We start from the raw sequence: 23,531 nt of genomic DNA, 5'->3' as shown, positions 1-23,531 counted from the left end.
TCAGAATTTCCATTTTGGCTCAGGAAAACCTCTTTAACCCATTTCTGAATAAATGGATAATCATATGATACAATTTCCAAGAATAGCCCCAGTGTTTGAACATTTCCCCCGAAAATATTTCTATTTTTCATTTACTAACCAAATGAGACGTTTCATTTCTCATTTCTACATGGCACATACTGTGTTCTTTAGAAATCCTTTAGAGCTACTGTGTGCAGTGGGTTCTCTAATATAGTTTAATGGGTAACAAAACTTTTTAAAAACTTCTGACAAGTTTTGATCGATCGGTGGGGTCCGTTGCTGAGACCCACACAATTGCTAAAACAAATGAGCCAAAGTGCTTTTCTGATCACTGTGCCAATTTGTCTGTTTCCATCACTGTTTGGAGCGGTATCGTCGTGGTAACTGCAAAATATTGTATGTCAAATCTATAAAACTTTACAGGAGAGACAAAAAACATTCCCATTTTTCCCCCATCATCTTCATTCATCCTATAGGAAGACAGGGAATTTAAGGGTTTCTTATTGGTCTGTTGACATACAACATATTGCAGTTGGTGTAGCTCACTAGATTGGCCACCAGGGTGCAGTAAACCAAATTTGAATTTTTTTTCACCATACGACCTATTGGAGTTACCAAAATGATATGGGCTCTGTCGAAAGTCTATGGAGTCTGTACACCATTTGAAATGACAGATGAATGGGCTTCTGCCCGTTTTTTTAATGATTGGTGGAAGTCTCAGCACTTGGACCCTCGCCATTTAAAACCTGTGACATGTTATCATTACATGTCTAATCCAACATGCCTGTTCCTTCTTTCCACTGATATCTGCTGTTAGGGGACAGTAAGGATACCTCTATACACCTTATGAAGTCTGCTGATCTTACCGAAGTTGTCAGTTTGGCCAACTTTCATCTAATGTATGTGTGCATCTTTACAGAGGAAGATCACAATCAGCAAACCTCCATATAATGGTAGATATGGAAATAAAATAAATAGTACAAGCAGCAAATTAAATGAGTAATAAAGCTCAGACAATGCAGGTTATAGCATTACTGACTCCTTAGAAATAGCTCTGGACTGACTTCAATATACATGCAGCCAAGTGTCCCAGCTATTATATTTGAGGATACTGGAATATCTGGCATATATTTCTCAGTAACAAGATAGATATTTCTCTGTAGGCGGCTGTGTGACGTTGTTATATAAAATGAGTTCTGCATTAAAAGAAAATGTGTCTTTCAGCTATATGGGAAATGGTAAATCAGCATCCCTGGTCAGATGTTTGCTGCGGTGCTGTAAGCATGCACACAGGAAAAGGTCAGCTATTTATTTTCCTTTAAAGCATATTTTCATCAGTTCAGCCTCACTACACTTTTAATCAGATAGAGAAGTAGGGATTAAATGCAGAGACAGTGGAAGTGTATAAATCATGTGCAAAACAATTCTAGCATATTTGATACACTTTCAAGGACAAACTGTCAAGATATTGTACTATAATGATCCGGGCCACAAAGTATAGATTCACATGGGCAAAGAAATGCGTAGGAACAAATTGTTATTGACCTGTGGAAAACTGACGGCAGAAAAAGACTATCTAGTCTGCCCATATATTGGTTTATTTTTATTTTTCTCTTAGAATCAATTGTTCTATGTTTATCCCAGACATGCTTACATTTATTTAATGTTGATTTTCCAATGACGTCTGCAGGAAGTTTGTTCCAATCATCTACTACTCTTTCAGAAAAGAAAAAAAATTTCCTAACGTCCCTTCTGACATTCCTCCCAACTAATCTCTGATTGTGCCCTCTTGATCTAGTTCTTAGTTTCTTCCCTCTTGAACCTTATTTCTATCTGTAATATGTGTAAAGGTTCCCATCAAGGTTTCCATATTATCACCCTAAGTCCTCCCTCTCCTTTTTCAATTCATATAATATATATAAATGTTTCCATAATGTCCTCCCTCTCCTTTCTCACCCCCTGTAACACATAAATAAAGGTTTTCTTTATGTCCCCTCTCCCTTCATCTTCCTGTAACATATATAAAGGTGTCCATCATGTCCCCTCTCTCCCTTCTCTCCTCCTGTAACATATATATGTAAAGGTTTCCATCATGTCCCACCTTGCCCTTCGTCTTCCTGTAATACATATAAAGGTGTCCATCCTGTCCCTTCTCTCCTCCTGTAACATATATAAAGGTGTCCATCATGTCTGGCTCTCCCTTCTCTCCTCTTGTAACATATATAAAGGTTTCCATCATGTCCCCCTCTCCCTTCTCTCCTCCTGTAACATATATATGTAAAGGTTTCCATCATGTCCCACCTCGCCCTTCGTCTTCCTGTAATACATATAAAGGTGTCCATCCTGTCCCTTCTCTCCCTTCTCTCCTCCTGTAACATATATAAAGGTGTCCATCATGTCTGGCTCTCCCTTCTCTCCTCTTGTAACATATATAAAGGTTTCCATCATGTCCCCCTCTCCCTTCTCTCCTTCTGTACCATATATAAGGTTTCCATCATGTCCCTTCTCACCCTTCTTCCCACCTGTAAGATATATAAAGGTTTCCATCATGTCCCCCTCTCTCTTCTTTCCTCCTGTAACATATATAAAGATTTCCTTCATGTCACCACTTTTATTTCTTTTTTTCCTATAATATCTGTAAAGGTTTCCATCATGCCACCCTCTCCCTTCCTTCCTCCATGCTATAATAATAAAGTTATTTAACCCCTTCTCAGCACCATCATGTCCCTCATCTCCCTTCTTTCCTCCTGTAACATATATATATATGTTGTCATCATGTGTCCCTCCCTTATTTTCTCCTTTCATCCTTCTGTAACATATATAAAGGTTTCCATCATGTCCCCCACTCCCTTCTCTCCTCCTGTAACATATGTAAAGGTTTCCATTATGTCCCCGCTATCGCTTCTTTCCTTCTGTAACATATATAAAGGTTTCCATTATGTCCCTTCTCTTCTTTCTTTCCTCCTGTAACATATATAAAGGTTTCCATCCTGTCCCTCCTCTCCCTTCTTTCCTCCGGTAACATATATAAAGGTTTCCATCATGTCTTCTTCTGCCTTCTCTACTCCTGTAACATATATGAAAGCTTCCATCATGTCCTCCTCTCCATTCTCATTTCCTGTAACATATATAAAGGTTTCCATCATGTTTCCCTCTCCTGTCTTCCCCCCTGCAAAATATATAAAGCTTTCCATCATGTCCCCCTCTCCCTTGTCTCCTGCTGTAACATATATTAAGGTTTCCATCAAGTCCCCCTCTCCCTTTTTTCCTCCTGTAACATATATAAAGGTTTCCATCATGTCCTCCCTCTCCCTTCTCTCCTCCTATAACATATATAAAGGTTTCTACCATGTCCCCCTCTCCCTGCATTTTCTCCTGTAATATATGTAAAGGCTTCGATCATGTCCCCTCTCCCTCCTTTCCTACTGTAACATATATAAAGGTTTCCATCATGTCCCCTTCTCCCTTCTCTCCTATATAAATGTTCCCCTCATGTCCACCCTCTCCCTTCTCTTCTCCTGTAACATATATAAAGGTTTCCATGATGTCGCCCCTCTTCCTTTTTTTCCTGTAATATATGTAAAGGTGTACATCATGCCCCTCTCTCCCTTCCTTCCTCCATGCTATGCTAATTAAGTTCTTTACCTCTTCCCAACCACATAGCGTAGTTATACATCATGGTGTATGGAGCTGGCTTGGAAGCCGAATGCGCTGTATATGCGGCAGCTGTCAATAATGACATAGCCATTCATGTTCTGCTGTATGTTAAAAAAAAGGGCTGTGCTGCACTGGATGCCATATGGATGTTTCCCCATAGAAGTAAGGGACACCTTTAAAATTACATCTGTGTATATGAATATGAGGCAAGGACTACTAGAAAGGAGAACTGTTTTTAAAGCAGGTAGTATTTTGGGAACTTACAAGAAAGTATACATAACTCATAGGGTACCCAAATGTATGTACTGAATATAGTCTCAAATACAGTACCACTCTTCTATAATCTTGAGTGCGTGAAGACTTCTGAACAAACCTTAAAAGACTCTGACAATTATTGACTTGGGACACCCAAGGATTGTGGGACATTTCCGAGTTACCAGTGCTTCTGGAAAAAGCAGAAATGGACTTTGTATAGATTACAGTTCTAACTGATGCAAACCTTGTTCCTTTGCCATCAGTCAGGATCAGTCAATCTACTTTGTAAATCCATAGAATATGTGACTGATGGAAATGTCACCTTAGAGGTAATGGATGAGTTTATTTCTACATTTGATGCCAATACTTGTGTTTTATTTATCAGTCCTGTGTATAATCTACTTTGCTGTTTACTTCTATTCACCGTTAGAAGACTATATAACATTGTATGTTATATATATAGATAGAAGACTATATAACATACAATAGAATAGGAGTAGAAGAGCGCAGGAGTTATTCTTTTCTTCCTTTACTTGATACAATAGAATGCAATACTTTAGGGGTTGTCTCAGGACAAATATTGTTTATAGTCAAATCTGCTCAAAATTCTGTGCATTCACACTTCTAAAAAATGTTTCTATCCCCAGATATTCTAGGACTGATATCAGAATAGCACCTCCTGCTGTTTCCGTTTTATGTCCACCGTAGTAATTGTCACACCTGCTCAGACTTGCTTTTCTCTCTGCTCCGCTGGATATATGGAGGGATTTCCAATGTGGCATGCGGCTGCTTCTGAAGTTGCTGCGTCTTCTCTGATTTCAGAAGAGAAGCTCAGCAAGTGATGAGAGAGGAGACAGCGTTACTGCAGAGAAGCAAGGCTGAGCATGTGTGACCACCTTGGAATATTTCCTGATTTTGACCGGACACAAGGAGACTCTTCAATAGAAACAGGAGGCTTAAAGAGGTTTAAAAAAATAAGCTTAAAACATAAAAAACACTAAAGAAGGAGAGTATCTGGCATTTTTAAAGGATTCTAAAAAAATCCTTTTAAAAGGATTTTAAAAAAATATGTTTTTACTCCGTTGTCTCAATAAAGTCCTTTTTATACTGATAAAAAGGACTTTATTGAAACAACGGAGTAAAAACATATTTTTTTTAAAGGCTGCTTATTCGTATCTTAGAAAGTCCTTATTCATAGCTGACAAATGGTAGATATGAATAAAAAGTTATTTTGAAACGCGTAAGCTTCCTTTTCAGAGATGTTTTTACTCAGCTGTTTCAATAAAGACATTTTTATACTGGAATCCTTCATAGTGCCGGATACTTTTCTGCTCCTGTGATATCACGGTGTTCCTGCACTTAGAATATGTATGTGTGGCAGCATATATGAGTGCAATCAGTTATTCAAAAAAAAGAAAAAACTTTATTGATCCATGTAGCCAATTCAGGCAACGTTTTGGCCACACATTGGCCTTTATCAAGCCATCTGACCAGGCAAAGAGTCCATGCTGAAGGTGTTCCTGCACTTGACTGTGCACCTGACGGCGATCTGTATATGCAGGGTGAGCTGGCGATTTGGAAGTTGTACTCTATTAGAGATGAGCGAGTATACTCGCTAAGGCACATTACTCGAGCGAGTAGTGCCTTAGCCGAGTATCTCCCCGCTCGTCTCTAAAGATTCGGGGGCCTGCACGGGTGACAGGTGAGTTGTGGCGGGGAGTGGGGGGGAGAGAGGGAGAGAGAGTAATGTGCCTTAGCGAGTATACTCGCTCATCTCTATACTCTTTTAAAAAAACGATACTCATCTATTCTCTGTCTAAACCAGTGCTAAACCAGCATTGCATTTCCCATGATCCCTTTCCAATCTCTGTTTACATGCGACCTGCAGTAATGTTTCATACTATTGGTGAGCACTGCAGCGGTTAAGTGCCCCACTCCTGGCATCGTGGCTCCCATCACTGAGTCTCGATGCCAGTAGTACGGGCACATGCCCACTGTAGCCACCATTTCATAATTGTTGTCCACATGTAAACCAAGTCCAGGAGGATAGTAGGAGCTACAGCACTGGATCGCCAGGGCAGAGTGTAGATGAGTACTATTTTATTATTTAGACCATTTGCAACCATTTTTATTTTTTTAAACTGCATAACCCCTTTAAATTTACAGATAAAACATACATTAACTCAAAACCTCACAATATAACCCATATGTTAGAACATACAGTAAGAACTAATACTCAATGAGTGGAGGAGGCTAGACCACAGGGTAAGTATGTGTGGACAACACATGGATGTCTACAGATCATTAAAAAGCATTTGGGGCCATCCGTTGAGGAAAATCTTAGAAGTCAAAGATGGCCAGAGGAATTTAAGGCCACCCTCCCTTTGGATAACTGCAAGGCACAAACTTACCAGCTTAAGAACTTCCAAATTGGTAAATCTCTGCAACATTCCTTCAAATGTAACATTTTCTTAGAAGCTGATGGATAAGGAATGGTGTCATCTAGAGTTGCATACAAGAACCACTGTATGAAAACTGATGAATTCTGACAGCCGTGTTGTGACATCTAGCCCTACAGGTCTTCTACATGTGATGTTACTTGAGAATGGATGGATAGAAAGGAAGACTACTCTTGGAAAAACAGGTTAAATTGTGGCTTGCCTCTGTCTTTCTATGACAGGCCTTCAGACGAAGACTTCGAAGGTTTTGACATAGACCAAAGCTTTTCTGACAACAATTTGCAAAATCTTAGATGGCCAAGAGGGTATAACCTAACCAGCAGGGTATACAAAGAAGACGTTGAAAAGTAGATAGATGCTGATCTGCCTGTTGTAGATTTTAGTGATGGACAACTTATTCACAATGCTTTGATTCTTGAGAAAAACTTAAGTAAATGTAAAGTTAACTTCAGAATTTTGTTACTTTTCAGAAAGCTATATCCTCTGCAACAGGGAAAACATTTACAGATCTGGTGGACCAGACATCACTGTATCCCATGAGGCTGTCTCTTCTTCATTGTTGTGTGTTTTATGGGTTTCCTGTTTATTTTTCCGAGCGTTAATCAGTCATGAGTGGAATGGCTTTTTTTTCTGATCTGTTTGTGTTTGCTAGCTCTTAAGTGTACAATTCTTGGCAAATAGCTGTAATTATCTGCATTGGCAGATATCAGTGGTGTTAATATCATAACAGTACTTCTATAAAATGACAGTGCAGTAGTTTATATTTTGGCCTTATGAAAGACTGTAGGAGGTCTGGAAAATCTCGACTAAAGGAAATTGATTTGTTAGTTTTGTTTCTCTTTTATATTTTTTGTTATTACTGTCCTGAATAATTTATATTAAGCGGTGAATGGACACTTTATTAGAGACACCCATCTAGTAGTGCATTGGACCTCTAGTAGTGCACAGGATGCCCTTTCGCTGGATATTTATCTGCGATCACACCATTCTTTGTATATTCTCAACGCTGTTGCATGAGAAAACCCCACACAATTAACAGTTTAGCACAGATCACTGGCGTAACTATAGGGGATGCAGGGGATGCGGTTGCAAGCCGGGCCCAGGAGCCTTAGGGGGCCCATAAGGCTTCTCTTTTCAATATAGGGAGCCCAGTACTATGAATAAAGCCTTATAGTTGGGGGCCCTGTTACAGGTTTTGCATTGGGGCCCAGAAGCTTCAAGTTACGCCTCTGGCACAGATGACCAATTCTCATTCGCTCAGATTGCTCAATTTTAACATTTTAAAGTGGATTTATACAGAAATTGATCTATGGAAAACTTGCTCACTAAAATCTCCATTTAGTGTATAGTCCATAAATCACATAATCATTCATATATAAAATGATAAAGTATTATAATGATATATTATAACGTGGAAATGGTTGTCCTCTGACTTGTCTGTACTTTACTGTAATACATGTACAATGAAATATGCATACGGTAGTATATGTATAGAATCATTATAATGGTGTAAATATTCATCTTGTGGTTGTAACAATTTTGAGCTCTAATCATCACTACTTGGTGGTTTGAGAAATCTGTAGCAGATAAATGGGAAACAGTCTTCTGTGTAGATTCAAGTGCATGTTTCATTTGGTACTATTGTACCTTGTCACCACCAGAAGCTAAGGGTTTGACAGGGTTTGCATAGAGGAATGCCCCTAGCTCCCGATTTTCTGAATTCCTAAAGGTCCTTGTAGAGTGTGTATTGATTTTGTGCCTGTGCTGGAGGGTTAGGGTTCGTTTTCCTGTTAGGCTTACATTATTAGCTGTAAATGCAGAAGCCTTTACAGCTATAAATGTAAGCCTAATAGGAAAACTAACCCTAACCCTCTAGCACAGGCACAAAATCAATACACATGCTGCAGCTGTCCATGCACTCCCTCAGTGGTTCAATCGGCCACTTTTTTGCAGCTGCTGTGCCAGTTGTCAGCTCTGTCCTGGCCGCCAATTGCCCCGGTCACTCACACACTGCAGCTGTTCCTGTGCTCCCTCAGTGGTCCGTGCGGCCACTTTTTGCAGCTGCTGTGTCGGCTGTCAGCTCTGTCCCGGCTGTCAATTGCACCGGTCACTCACTGTTGTGAGTAAAAGAAATGAAAAAGGAGGGTGGAGCAAGACCCAGTGAGGGTGGTGGAATATTTATGGAGTACAAAGAGCTTTCAATGATTGAGTATTTTGAATGGTGGAGGTGCTGCCAACCAGATGACGCTCCACCAGTGTGGGCGTGAGTGTAGCGAAAGGGATATGAAAAGAACTGGTATGGAGGTATAGAGGGTTGCGCCTCCATACCAGTTCTTTTCACATCCTTTTCGACTCACTGTTGTGGTCCGATGTCCCTCTGCTGGCACCACCGCCTCTGCCGACCCCACCACTCCTCCCACTCTTGCTGCGGTCCTCCTGCCATGTCAGAACGACACTTGGGGGATTTAACATGCCGCCGCTCCCAGCTTTGCTGCTGTCCTTTGGCAACTCTGCCACCACTCCCAGCCTCGCCTCTGTCCTCCTACCCTCTCAGAACGGCACTCCCCGGTGTCCTCTGGCGTCACCAGGGCCACCGCTCCCAACCTTGCCGCTGTCCTCCTACCATGTCACAACGGCAATTGGGGGCTTAAACACCCCCCAGCCAATCAGAAGCCTGGGGGCGTTACAAAATTTTTTGACTGCTGTATGTTATGTCATCACCCTTAGCTTCCGGTGGTAATAAGGTATAATAGTACCGTTTCATTTCCCTAATGTTCATTCCTGGATTGGGGTATTTAGTTTAGAGCAACATGTACATTACATTCAAAGATGAACAAAATTAAACATTGAGTTTTACAAGTTGGGTATGAATATCCTTAGTGGCTGCCAATTCGCCTTTTTACGGCTGTCACTAAGTGGCCTTATTCTGATGCATATGCCTTCCTATGGCACATAGGAATAAGGTTTGTGCAGGGCTCCCGTGCCAGTTGGAGCAGGATTCAACTGTCTGATTACATCTGGCTTCAATTTTAATGGCTGTGAGCCGAGAAACCTCTAATATCAGACATTTTACCCTTTACATACTGCAGTTAATGTGACCGCAGCATGTAAAAGACTGACAAAGGGAGGGGCCTCCTTTTGTCGCCCATTGGGCCCCGGCGATGCCAGTGGGTTGCTATGGTGCCCTAATGCTTGAAAATATCCTCCAGTTCTGTCATCTTAAAGTGTCATAAGTTTGGTATCGATGTAGTCATACTGACTCACAGAATTGATTTAACATATTAATTAAAATGCACGGTGAATGCTGTAAAAAACAATGCCACAATTGCAGATATTTCGTAATATTGCCTTTAAAAAACGCGGAATAAAAAGTGATTGAAATGTTATATGTTCCCAAAAATTGTATCAGTGAAGACATTCCACAAAAAACAAGCCCTTTAGAGCTCCATCGATGAAAAAATAAAAATGTTATGACTCTTGGAACGCAGCGACACAAAAAATAGATCTATTTTTTAAAGTATTTTTAGTGTACAAGAATTGCAAAACATAAAAACTTGTAAAAACTTGGTGTCACTGGAATCGTGCTGACCCAGAGAATCAATGTTATCTAGAGTTGAGCGAACATACTCTGCCGAGCTTGATGCTCGATCGAGTATTAGCGTACTCGAACGAGCATCAAGCCGTGTTCAACTTTGGCCCCAGTTTTTGGCTCCTCCCCTCTGTGACGTGCCTGTGAGAGAGAGAGAGAGAGAGAGAGAGAGAAACGAACCTAGGAAAAAAAAAAAGAGCTTGGCACCCAGCGTCCCACATACAAAAATGCTCGAGTCTCCCATTGTAGTCAATGGGGTTCGTTACTCGAGTAGAGCTCTCGAATTTTCCGAAAAGCTCGACTCGAATAACGCAGACCCGAGCATTTGGGTGCTCGGTCATCTCTAATGTTATCACATTACTTATTCTTCATACTGAATGCCATAAAAATTGAATCCAAAATACAATAGCTACATTTTTTCCCACTCCTCCCCCAAAAATGAATAAGTTATACAATACATTATATTTACCCCAAAATGATGCCATTAAAAAACACAACTTGTCCCACAAAAAACAAGTTATGGCTCTAGGATTGCAACGATGAAAAAAAACAAAGAAATGAGTTGGTCATTATTAGAACCTAAACTGGGCCCGTCATTAAGGAGTTAAACAGACCTGATGTTTTATATCTTATTTTCTGGTCTCAGTCTCTAAAATGATGGCTCTGCGCACAATATCTCAGTGCTACATCTTTGTTATTAAACCTGTGTCAAGAAGAGGCCATTTTGACCCAAAAGGTCATACTGTATTTAGAATTTGTCTTTTGGTTAACTTAAAAGATGGTTATTTTTTGTCTATTTTTTACTTTTCCTCCTCAGAACTATCTAGCATCCTATGGAGACACGAACATGGGATTCATTGTTCGATTTAATTTAATATTTAAAATCAGTAGTCCTTATGTCATCTTCATAAGAAGCCTTTTTTTGTTTTCTTCTTCACAACGTGTGAAGATCCACATTAGATGGTATAACTTCCGGCTGGCATGCAGACAGACTTTCAGATAATGTAAAGACAGCCCGCTGTGACTGATTCTCTTTTCATTTCAATGTGGCTCTGATTTAAATTCTCAAACGAATCTCACTGTGAATAGATTTTATGCATTTTAATTAAATCATGTAAATGGATGGACTGGATTAGAGATGAGCGAGTAGTGCCTTAGCCGAGTATCTCCCCGCTCGTCTCTAAAGATTCGGGTGCCAGCGCGGGTGACAGGTAAGTTGCGGCGGGGAGCGGGAGGGAGAGAGGGAGAGAGAGATCTCCCCTCCGTTCCTCCCCGCTCTCCCCTGCAGCTCCCCCCCCCCCCCCTTCCCGCCGGCCTCTGAATCTTTAGAGACGAGTGGGGAGAATACTCGGCTAAGGCACTACTTGCTCGAATAATGTGCCTTAGCGATTATACTCGCTCATCTCTAGACTGGATACATCCCAGATTCTGGATTGCAAGTATCTCCAAAACGGTTTAAGGTTTTTGTTTTCTTTTATGTTAGAATTGCTCGTCTTACCACTCTCCTTATCCCCTTTCCAAAACTGGTTTATCTGAAACACATTCTCATCTCTTCTCTCTAACAGGGAGAACATTCTGGTACTGGATATTTTCTTTGAAGCGTTGAACTATGAAACTATAGAACAGAAGAAGGCATACGAGGTGGCTGGACTTCTTGGTGAGATGCCTCATTAACCAGATGATAGCTTTCCTTCTCACATATGTGCACATTCATTATGTTTATGACTGCCTAGAAATGCACAGAATTAATATTGTATCGGCCTACAGAAGGCATAGGGAAAATGTATTTTCTGAGCTGACCCAAAAAGGGCTGCCAGTTTCCTTAATGGGCTTTCCCTGTGAAGAGATTGAGCATTCCCAGGAGGACATTGTCATTTTTTTGTTAGGTAGTCCATACAATTTTTGCCGCTTCTTTTTTAATGATGTATGGCGCTTTATTCTACTATTTTAATAAAGATACATTATTTTTTCTTTTTTGGACTTTTTTAGGAATAAAATATGGCAAGAGAATTATCTGTTTTTAGCTAATTTCTTCAGATTTCACTTTATTATTGTTACATTTATGCAATGTGTCCACATTGTAAAAACCATCTGGAGGACGTTGAACCTTTATATTTGTATTTTTTTTACAATTCTGTCTGCAGCTCTAGCTCATATAGGACACCCACCAATATTTAGTGGCCAGAATGGCAAGGATCGAAACCATCCCTGTCTTTTACAAGAATACGATGGCTGTCTCCCTTCCTACAGCTGCATACTCTATTTTCAGTGCAAGTTATGTGTGAAGCAGTCAGATGATTAAAGCCAATGGAAATCTTTGTGCATGAAAAATCAATGCACACACGTTAGTCAGTGGCGTAGCAAGCTGGGTCCAAGAGGTGCGGGACGCCCCGGGTGCTATCACTGAGGGGGGTGACAGCTCAGGCAGTCAGCTGTGGTCCTTGCAGCGGGTGGAGGAGCTACTATTGGAGTCTGCCAGAAGTCCTTAATAGAGCCTGCACTGCCCCCTAGCCCTGGTTAACCCTCCTCCGGCAGTCCTGACATCAGGGGACACACAGACCTGCAGAGACAGCAGCTTCCAGGACTTCTGATGATGTCATGTGATACCCTGTGTGGGAGGAGTCAGGGTATGTGTGTGTATGTATGTATTGGAGCTGTGGGGATCTGGATGGCTGGATGGAGTGAGTGAGTGGAGCTGTGAACGCCCCGTGGATACAAGGAGTTTTCATGTGAAACCAGCCTCTCATCACTGCCTCTCATTTTCTTCTTATTCTATTGTCTGTACATGACTACGGGGCGGCCATCTTGTCTTTACTGCAGTCCCAGTGTTAAGAGAGATGCTTTACTGCAGAGCTCATGGGCCTTTCACACAGTGGACAGAAGCTGACCTAATAATTTCTATGGGAGACTATTCCAGCAGCACTGTGACCTGTGCAGGGAGGGGGAGGAGATGAGCTGTGGCTATGACTTTAGCCTTAAGATTCTTGTTAACGTTATGTGTTTCAGTAGCATCGTGTGAGAGGAGTTTTTCAGAACTAAAATTAATCAAGAGCTCTCTTAGGTCCACTATGAGTCAGACTCACTTAGCCTTCTTCTCCTCTGTGCAGATTGGATCTTTCTTTCTTCCGGTCGGCGGACATGCTTGGCACACCGACAGCGTGCCACGTGCACCAATATTTAAAAAAATCTCCTGTTCTCCCGCGTATCCACGGCACAGTACAACAACAGTTGCGGCTGTGCGCGGATACGAACAGCTTCGATAGGCTTCAATGGAAGCCGCGGGAGCCGTCCGTGTGGCAGATCCACAGGAAAATGGAGCATGCTGTGATTTCTTCCTGTACGTGTGACCCGCAAACCGGGAAGGAATCCCATCTGCATGTTTTTAGCTGCCCTACCGTGCGGGTCCACGTGCGGATTTTATAAATAAAATCCGCACGTGGACATTGGCCCTCAGGCATAGATATGGGGCGAGGGGGAAATAGGACCTGGGAAGGGGGCCCCAGCTGAACTTTTGCACCCGGGCCCCTAAAGCCTTTAGGTACGCCCCTGGGCTCAACGTCACCATTGGGATCGGAGTATGAAGTCGAATACACGGCTTCACTGAGCAAAGCAGCCTATAACACTTCTGGCTTGATATTTCAATGGTAGTTATGCTGTGTATTATGCTTCCTACTCTAACTCCAATGAAGACATCCGACCCTGCAGCACTGACAGCTGATCGATGGGGATCCTGGTAGCAGATCTTTGGCGATCAACTATTGATAACCTATCCTAAGAGTAGAATATCAATAGTATTTGCCTGGAAACCCCCTTTAAGACACATGAAATGTTTCTCCACACATATCTTGTTGTACGTACCTTTGATTTTGGCGGTACATTATTTGGGATTGCCTGCTTGGCCAGAATCCTCACCCGGATCCACAACTGTCCTTGTTGCTTCATTGCTTCTGCTTGGATTCTCATCGCTTTGAGTGTCAATATTAAGTTGAGTATCAACTGTTCAAAGGGCCATGCATCACTTCATTCTTGTGTTTTTCTAAGATATCTTCAATTTCTACTCAGTCATCTTCCTTCTTCTGTTATTTTTATGACAAGTTTCTGAACAGCCTTCACCTTTTGCTAGTGTTTGTCATATTTACTTGTTAATGGAATCCATACATTTTATTTTCATTTCTTTAGAGTTCAGGCAGATCTTTGGAAGATCTATTGCAATAAAAAGTTTGCATATCTTCAGTTTGGCTCTAACATTTTGCACAAGCTTTGGCTTGTACGCCTACTCATAAGCCTCTGTGCCGGACTGCTGTCTAGGCCTTGTATGGGTGTATTTTTGCTATCTAATATAGACAGGTACCTGCTGGTTTTGTTTTCTGGGTGAGTTTGCTATTATGTTGAGGATATTCTGGAGATTACATTAGCTGATCAAATCCCCACAGTTCACTGATTTAAAAAAAAAATCTCTAGATGTAAATGTTACCTTTTTAACCACAATTCTTGCCCTTGTGTCCTGTAATAGTCCACTTCTTAGAAATTGTTATACTAATCCATAGGTATCAGGTACTCTTTATCATTCAAGGTGGAGAGATATGTTTCTATTTTGACCACAACCTGTTTAGAATCACATGTATCCCTGCATGATGCATATACAGAGAGTGGACAAAAATATGGAAACACTATGAAATGCATGGCATTTTAATCATTAACACTAAACTGCCCTTTTGACCCCTGCAAGGCTGAGAGCTTCTCGCCAAGTTTGTGTTTACTTCACTTCTTGCCCTGCTCTGGGTGGTTTTGGAAGCCAGCTGGTATCAGCAGCTGAGTGGCTCAAACCCCTGACCAAGGAATCTTGTTGCTCGGGTAGATCTTTATTTCTGGCTGGCAGTCTCTGTGTCATATTACCTCCACTTAAAATTGGTCTCAGCATGTCTTATTGAAATATGGTTTATAATCCCATGTAATTTAAGGCATGCATTTCGTACTGTGTCCATATTTTTGTCCACCCCCTGTATTTCACATTGTGCTATAAAATCGATGCGGTCATTTCAGGCCAATAAACACATTCTCATGCACAGTATATATATCCTTTAATACCTACATTTGTACAGTGTAATCTCATTATTATGTATCCTAGATTCTGGTGAATATCGTCAGATTAAAAAAAACAAAAACACACAATTACAGAATCACGCCTTTTTAGGTCTCCCCGTCCCTAAGACAAAATTTACTAAAGGACAATGAAAAAGTCATATGAACTACAAAATAGCTTTAATAGGAACTTCAGGACTTCCTACAAAAAAAGTGAACCCCTACACTATTATAAGGATGGTAAAATAATGAAGTTATGGCTGTCAGAAAATAATTAAGAGTATTTTATTTTTTAAAAGTAGTATAGAAAACCCTGAAAAATCTGAGGCTCTAAATATATCCATACCCTAAATAATGCTGGGCTCCCTTTCCTCCTTGTTCCAGTTCAAGTGGTCCCAGGATGCCATATCTGGGGGTCTGGATCCCTAGAAACTTAGAGAAGCTTTACACATGCAACTTCGTCACAATTCTGAGGAGTATACGAGATGACTTGTCCCGCTGGTCTAAGGGCCTATATATATTGTTCGGGTGCTGTGCAATTTACAAGATGAATGTTTTGCCCCGCATCCTATACCTTTTTCAAACCCTCCCAATTAAAATCCCTGGAAGTTTTTTCAAATGCCTTTCCTCGGATTTGATCAAATTTATATAGGCCAAGAAACCGTCGAGATTAACTTGCTCAATTCTCAACTTACCTAAATCACAGAGGGGGTAGGCTTGCCTGACTTGAAACGCTATTATCAGGCTTTGATGCTACAACAAGTGGTGGATTGGTATAAACATGATCCCATGAAAACAATGGGTCTCCATGGAGCACACTTTTGCTCCCACTCCCCTACATTCAATCCGCTGGGTACCTAACCATCCCCTGCCTACTCTTCGGTTGCACCCCACAATTGGGTCCACACTCTCAATATGCAGAGGCGTGTTACCCGGCAGAGATATATTACCCTCTTCCTCCCCAATTTATCCTATCTTGGGAAACCCACATTTCCCTGCAGGTCTCTCCACGGGACCATTCCAAACTTGGCGTCAGGCTGGTAAATACTGTGCTACACACTTTCTTTCTGGCTCGGACTGGATATCTAGAATGGAGTTACAGTCTACCCTAAATCCTGTCCCCCTGGGCTTTTGGAGAGCTATACAGCTGGCACACTTCTTGAGTTCCCTTCCACCGGCGAGAGACTTCTGCAGACCAATCACGACATTTGAGAAGGCCTGCCTGGGGTCAAATACCATCTCCCACTCTCTGTCAGCAATCTACTCCCTTTTGATCACAGTCAAGAGACTTTAAACCTCCTTATCTGAACAAATGGGAGCAGGAGCTTGGGGTGTCATTCTCTTTGGCCCAGGTGGATGGGATCTTCAAGTTTGCGCATAGATCCTCAATCTCAAGCAGATATCAGGAGGCGAGCTTCAAGCTCCTTTCATGTTGGTATATGGTGCCCTCTAGATTGCACAAAATTTACCCTTCCTCATCCCCGATATGCTGGCGTTGTGGTACAGAGATGGGTACCTTCATGCACGTTTTTTAGGATTGCCCTCTGATACGTGGTTTCTAGAGGGCTGTTCATTCTGCAGTTTTTAAGATCTTACACACACAGATCCCTATGTCTCCAGCCCTATTCCTACTACATCACTCAGATCTCGCTGCACGCTTATATCGTAAATCTATACCTAAACACCTGGTCCACGCGGCCTGCTCATGCATCCTGGCCCTTTGGAAGTCCACCTCACTGCCCTCTCTGGCCCTGTGGACCCATAAAGTAGAAGAAATTCAGTGGATGAAGGAACCCACTGCCTCACCGTATGATAAATATGACTCCTGGTATCATACTTGGGCCCCTTGGGTCGGTTTCCAATACACACAAGAATATCGGGATATCCTGGGATTTACTTAGGTCATCAGTTGAGAGGAATATGAGTGGCTTAAAGACAAGATCAACAGAAATGCTACAGAGTGTTGGGTGTTACAGACAGGTGCCTGGCGGATCCTCACCCCCTCCCTCCCCCTCTTTTTTTTCTCTTCTTTCCTTTATTTATCCTCTCCTTTTCTTTCTCTTTGTACATAGACATGTTCCATGAATACGTCCCCATGTTTATGACAGTATTTTATTTCCATTTCCTTTGTTTAAATGTTAAAAGGTTTTATGCCAACCAGTGGTACCCTGAATAACCTTGAGCATACACAATCTCTGTAAGAGAGTTCCATTCCCAGAGACTTAAAAGTCGTATGGTAACCAAGTTTGAATGGCTAGGCCAAGGTCTAGGGCACATGTGTCAAACACAAGGCCCGCGGGCCGAATCCGGCCCGCTGTCTCATGTTATGTGGCCCGCGGCATGCCGACGGCCGCTCACCACTGTATTGATTACCAGCTGGGCTGCCCCAGCTCCCCACTTGTAATCACACTGACAGCGCTGATCCTAGCGCACACTCTGACATCAGAATCCTTCTCCCCTGAGTCCCCTGCTCTTCAGTTCCGCAGGAGAGGACTCAGGGAGGAAGCGTGCCGTGCTGCTCACTGTGCACCCGGGCGCATATGAACTTTTTCCACAAGACTTTTGCACTATTGAGCAATTCCAGCAACGTGATTGGTTGTCTGGGTTGGCTGATTCACGGTGATTGGTTGGCTGATTCACGGTGATTGGTTGTCTGGGTTGGCTGATTCACGGTGATTGGTTGTCTGGGTTCGCTGATCCACCAAGCAACCAATCAGGTTGCTGGAATTGCTCAATAGTGCAGAAGTCTTGTGGAAAAAGATAATATGCCACCCGGGCTCAGCACGATCCGAGGAGGAGCGGCGCTGACAGCAAGGAGGAGGTAAGCATATGGCTGGGGAAGGGGGAAGTCAATATTGCTGCTGGGGGTGGGGGGTTAATATTGTTGTTGCTGGGAGGAGGTTAATATTGCTGATTGCTGCCAGGGGTGAGAGGGTTAATATTGCTGGTGTGTTGGGGGGGGGGGGGGTATTTTGCTGCTGGGAGGGGGTTAATATTGCTGTGGGGGTGGGGTGGTAATATTGCTGGCGGGGGTGGGGGTTAATATTGCTGCTGGGTGGGGGTTAATATTTCTGCGGGGGGGAGGGGTTAATATTGCTGGGAGGGTTAATATTGTTGCTGGGTGTGGGGGAATAATATTGTTGCTGGCAGGGGTTTAATATTGCTGCCGGGTTGGGAAGGGGACGGGGGGGTTAATATTGCTGCTGGGAGAGGGTTAATATTGCTGCGGGGGTGGGGTGGTAATATTGCTGGTGGGGGTTAATATTGTTGCTGGGTGTGGGGGAATAATATTGTTGCTGGCAGGGGGTTAATATTGCTGCCGGGTTGGGAAGGGGACGGGGGGGTTAATATTGCTGCTGGGAGAGGGTTAATATTGCTGCGGGGGTGGGGTGGTAATATTGCTGGTGGGGGTTAATATTGCTGCTGGGTGGGTGGGAGTTAATACTGTTGCTGGGAGGGAGTTAATATTGGTGCGGGGGGAAGGGGTTAATATTGCTGGTGGGGGTTAATATTGCTGCTGGGTGGGGGGGTTATATTGCTGCTGGGAGGAGGTTAATATTACTGTGGGGGTCGCTATTACTACTGGGGCCACTGTGGGGTACCCTGTTACTACTGGGGCCACTGTGGGGTACCCTGTTACTACTGGGGCCACTGTGGGGGTCAATGTTTTTACTGGGGCCACTGAGAGTCACTATGACTACTGTGACCACTGTAGGGGTCACTATTACTACTGGGGCCACTATAGGGGTCACTATTACTACTGCGGCCACTATAGGGGTCACTATGACTACTGCGGCCACTATAGGGGTCACTATGACTACTGCGGCCACTATAGGGGTCACTATTAGGGTTCGTTCACACGGACGTAATTGCATTTCGGTCGCACAAATGCGCTACGTATTTGCGCAATCGAAAATCGCTTATACTTACGTATTTGGGCATGCAGAAAAGAACGCAGACGGGCCCACTGAGATGGTGCGCTAATATGCAGTGAATACATCGGTTTCCTGCGCGGCCCATTCACTTCAATGGCCTATCGTGGTGCGTAGTACGCAACAAAATAGGTTATGCTGTGTGACAATATACATCATGTGAATGAAATCACTGACACCAATGGCTTCTATTCACTGCATATTATGTACGCAAATACGCTGGTGTGAACGAGCCCTCACTATACTGTCTTACAATCGGCCCTTTGAAGGTCACCATAAGCCCGATGTGGCCCTCGGTGAAAATGAGTTTGACACCCCTGGTCTAGGGCAACCCTCCTTGAGAGGTGTGCCATTCTTTTGCTCGAGGAATGGAGCATACTACAATCAGCATTCTCTAAAGCCCCATTAAAAAGGGACGATTATCACTCAAAATTTGCGCAAACAATGTATTTTAAGCAATAATCATTGTGCGTGAATGCTACCATTGTTTGCTTTTCGGCCAAACAATGATTTTATGTTGAGTTTAAAATCCATCCTTTGGCTAGGACCGCACGCTGTGATTCTCCACAGAAGCATTGATAACATTGTTTTCAGCTGCAATCCCATGGCAGAACAAAGGGGCTGTATGCAGATAACAGACAACCCGCTGTTATCTGCATACAGCAACGGGAGGCTCATTTACATGCAAATGCAGCTAATAAGCTACTAGTGGGCATTAGTGCCCATTAGCAGCTTATGCAAAATGATCGCTCAAACTGTCATTCTTGCTATCTTTTCAGCGATCATCTTTGCGTGCAAATGGGGCTTAAGCTGTTTGTAATGTTACTGATTGCACTGTCCTCTCAGAGGGACCTTTTTTTTGTTTTCTTTTTTAGAAAATTTATAAAAACCTTAAATAAAGAATTTATTTAAAATAAGTAGTACAGAAAAAAAACCTATATAAATTTGGTATCGTATTAATTGTACTGGCCCATAGAATAAAGTTATCATATCATTTTTGCCGCAGTGTGTATGCCATAAAAATAAGACCACCAAAAAAATTGCAGAATTGCATCTTTTTTCCATTTCACTCCATAAATAATTTTTCAGTAGTTTCAGTACATTACATGGCACAATAAATAGTATCATAAAAAAATGTACTTGTCCCACAAAAAACAAGCCCTCGGACATTTAAATCAAATCAAGGGCTTTAACAAACAAGCGTACACACAAATACGTTTGTCGTAATGGAGCATATATTTGTGCATGAGCTAGGTTTGGAGATGGCAAGAAACAGGCTGATATGTGCATGCCAGCGTATAGTACTGTAATTTTTGCGCTCGTAATGCCAGTTCACACACGCACATGTGATGGTCCCGTCCTGTGGAATAGAATGGCAATTAAACGCCAAATTAGGGCCAGCTGTCTTTTCCTTGCGTTGTACACAGGATAACTCCCTCCCCCTCCCTTTAAGCTGCCATAGTCTTCTATGGCAGCTTTCTACGTAACACGCAGAAAGATAAGGCAGGGCCTATTTTTTCTTGCACATAGAATTTGCATGCGAGAAACACGCTCGTGAGAACAAATCCATTGCAACCAATGGCTTCACTTTGTCATGTTCTACGGGCAAGAATTGTATGTGTGCACAAAAAAAAACCCTCCACAAACACGTTCGTCTGTTGAAGCTCTAAGAGAGTTATGTTTTTTTGAAAGGAGAAACCGAAAGAAAAAAAAAAAGGTCTGCGTCTCTTAAGGGCTCAATCACATAGGCGAATCACACGTGCATTTCTCATGTATGTAATATGCCGTGCTGAAAGCCCATTGATTTTTTTATCTAGCATATTTGCTGTGTATTTTACGTGCGTGTAAAATACATAGGACACATACACCCTTGTGAGTCGTATGAGGTCGAAGATCATTCCATGCTGTACCGGCCGTTCATGTATTATATGGAAAATTGTAGAACCATTAATTGGAGCATGTTTCATGTATTTTGCCCTACAACATGGCATTCTGTAAGATCTGGGGCGTCTTGTCCTGTCCTATAAGGTCTGCATTCCACATATTAATGCTTTCAGTGTCTTTTTCTTCGTCACTTGTGGTGGTAGGTAAGCTCAGCTTCAGTATATCTTTTGCTGGACAGTAGCAAAATGATCATTATGTCCATGGCTGTCAAAGTCGTATTTGTGAAGTCAGAGAAGCATGCACTGCACGATATTTTAGGCATTTAGTATGGGTCAGTTTGTAAGGCTCCCCAAAGACTTGTGATCAGAATTAGAGATGAGCGAACATACTCGTTTAGGGCGTTTTTGCACTCGAGCACCGCTTTTTCCGAGTAACTGACTACTCGGACGAAAAGATTCGGGGGGCGGGGGGCGGCGTGGTGGAGCGGGGGGTAGCAGTGGGGAACAGGGGGAGCTCTCTCTCTTCCCCCCCCAATCCCCTCTGCAACCCGCCGTTCACCCCCGACGCCCCCCGAATCTTTTTGCCCGAGTAGTCAGTTACTTGGAAAAAGCGGTGCATGAGTGCAAAAACACCCGAACCGAGTACGCTCGCTCATCTCTAATCAGAATGTGTCGCCATTTGGGCACCATAGGTGTCCTAGTGGAACATGTCTATAGCAAATACTACCACTAATAGTTCCGCCTCACTTTGAGCATATCTCGGTTCTGCTAGAGCTCTGCGTTAGTGTGGCTCTGCTTCGGAGGCATCGCGTTGTACTACCACTGCCTGTGTAGTCTTCACTGCTTGGAAAGCAGTTTTTTGGGTTTCTGTCCATTCCCAGAGTACATCTTTGTGAGTTAAGGGCTGTTCACATGGCTTTTTAAATGTACTATATGTTAAATGTACATGGAAAAAAATGTATACAAATGTATCAAATCTGTATATTTTTTAGCATATATGTTAAATGTATAGCCATTAGATATGAGCGAGCATACTCGCTAAGGGCAATTACTCGATCGAGCATTGCCCTTAGCGAGTACCTGCCCGCTCGCAAGAAAAGGTTCGGCTGCCGGCGGTGGGCGGGGAGCGGGGGGGAGAGCGAGGAGGAACGGAGGGGAGATCTTTTTCTCCCTCTCTCCGCCCGCTCCCCCCTGCTCACTGCCGCAACTCGCCTCTCACCCGCATCGGCAGCCGAACCTTTTTTTCCGAGTGGGCAGGTACTCGCTAAGGACAATGCTCGATCGAGTAATTGTCCTTTGCGAGTATGCTCGCTCATCTCTAATAGCCATACTTTTCCATAAGTTTTTGGCCATTTTTGCATAAAAAATCTATAGTAAATTCTTCCTTTTAAATAGGTTTTGCAGCTGAAGGCTTTTTTCTCTTTTTTAAGTGTTGGAGAACAAAAAAATATATCACATATGTGGAAACCTAAATCTTTATGCTTCCTGACTAGAGATGAGCGAACACCAAAATGTTCGGGTGTTCGTTATTCGTAACGAACTTCCCGTGATGCTCGAGGGTTCGTTTCGAACAACGAACCCCATTGAAGTCAATGGGCGACCAGAACATTTTTGTATTTCGCCGATGCTCGCTAAGGTTTTCATGTGTGAAAATCTGGGCAATTCAGGAAAGTGATGGGAATGACACAGTGACGGATAGGGCAGGCGAGGGGCTACATGTTGGGCTGCATCTCAAGTTCACAGGTCCCACTATTAAGCCACAATACCGGCAAGAGTGGGCCCCCCCCCCTCCCAACAACTTTTACTTCTGAAAAGCCCTCATTAGCATGGCATACCTTTGCTAAGCACCACACTACCTCCAACAAAGCACAATCACTGCCTGCATGACACTCCACTGACACTTCTCCTGGGTTACATGCTGACCAACCGCCCCCCCTCCCCCCCACAGCGCACACCAAAGTGTCCCTGGGCAGCCTTCAGCTGCCCTCATGCCACACCACGCTCATGTCTATTTAGAAGTGCGTCTGCCATGACGAGGGACCGCAGGCACACACTGCAGAGGTTGGCACGGCTAGGCAGCGACCCTCTTTAAAAGTGGCGGAGCGATAGCCCACAATGCTGTACAGAAGCAATGAGAAATAGAATCCTGTGCCACCGCCATCAGGAGCTGCACACGTGGGCATAGCAATGGGGAACCTATGTGCCACACACTATTCATTCTGTCAAGGTGTCTGCATGCCCCAGTCAGACTGGGCTTTTTAATTCATAGACACAGGCAGGTACAACTCCCTATTGTGAAGTCCCTGTCGACCCACAGCATGGGTGGCTCCCTGGAACCCACCGGCGGTACACAGAAATATCCCATTGCATTGCCCAACACAGCTGAGGTAGTAATGTCGTGCTTAATGCAGGTGGGCTTCGGCCCACACTGCATGCCCCAGTCAGACTGGGGTTCTTTAGAAGTGTACAGATGTAGTAAAAACTCCGTGTGCACCTACAGCATGGGTGGGTGCCAGGAAGCCACCGGCGGTACATAGAAATATCCCATTGCATTGCCCAACACAGCTGAGGTAGTAATGTTGTGCTTAACCCTTTCCAATCCAATTTGTATATGGTTTTCCTAGGGGGCTTACTCTTTTTCTGCCGTTATACA

At 43.1% G+C, this 23,531-nt stretch overlaps 1 protein-coding gene across 1 annotated transcript in view; it reads left to right on the top strand.

The window, feature by feature from the left end:
* Positions 1-23,531, top strand: part of ASIC1 (acid sensing ion channel subunit 1) — a 256,600-nt gene that overhangs the window by 219,624 nt on the left and 13,445 nt on the right. Inside the window, exon 9 of the mRNA XM_066593699.1 lies at positions 11,547-11,638. Within this exon, the coding sequence (XP_066449796.1) occupies positions 11,547-11,638 (92 nt within the window). The remainder of the gene's footprint in view (positions 1-11,546; positions 11,639-23,531) is intronic.

This window comes from Eleutherodactylus coqui, chromosome 1, assembly GCF_035609145.1.
Source record: "Eleutherodactylus coqui strain aEleCoq1 chromosome 1, aEleCoq1.hap1, whole genome shotgun sequence".
Taxonomy (NCBI): domain Eukaryota; kingdom Metazoa; phylum Chordata; class Amphibia; order Anura; family Eleutherodactylidae; genus Eleutherodactylus; species Eleutherodactylus coqui.
The sequence above is the reverse complement of the archived record's forward strand: the minus strand, read 5'-3'. Positions and strand labels throughout refer to the sequence as shown.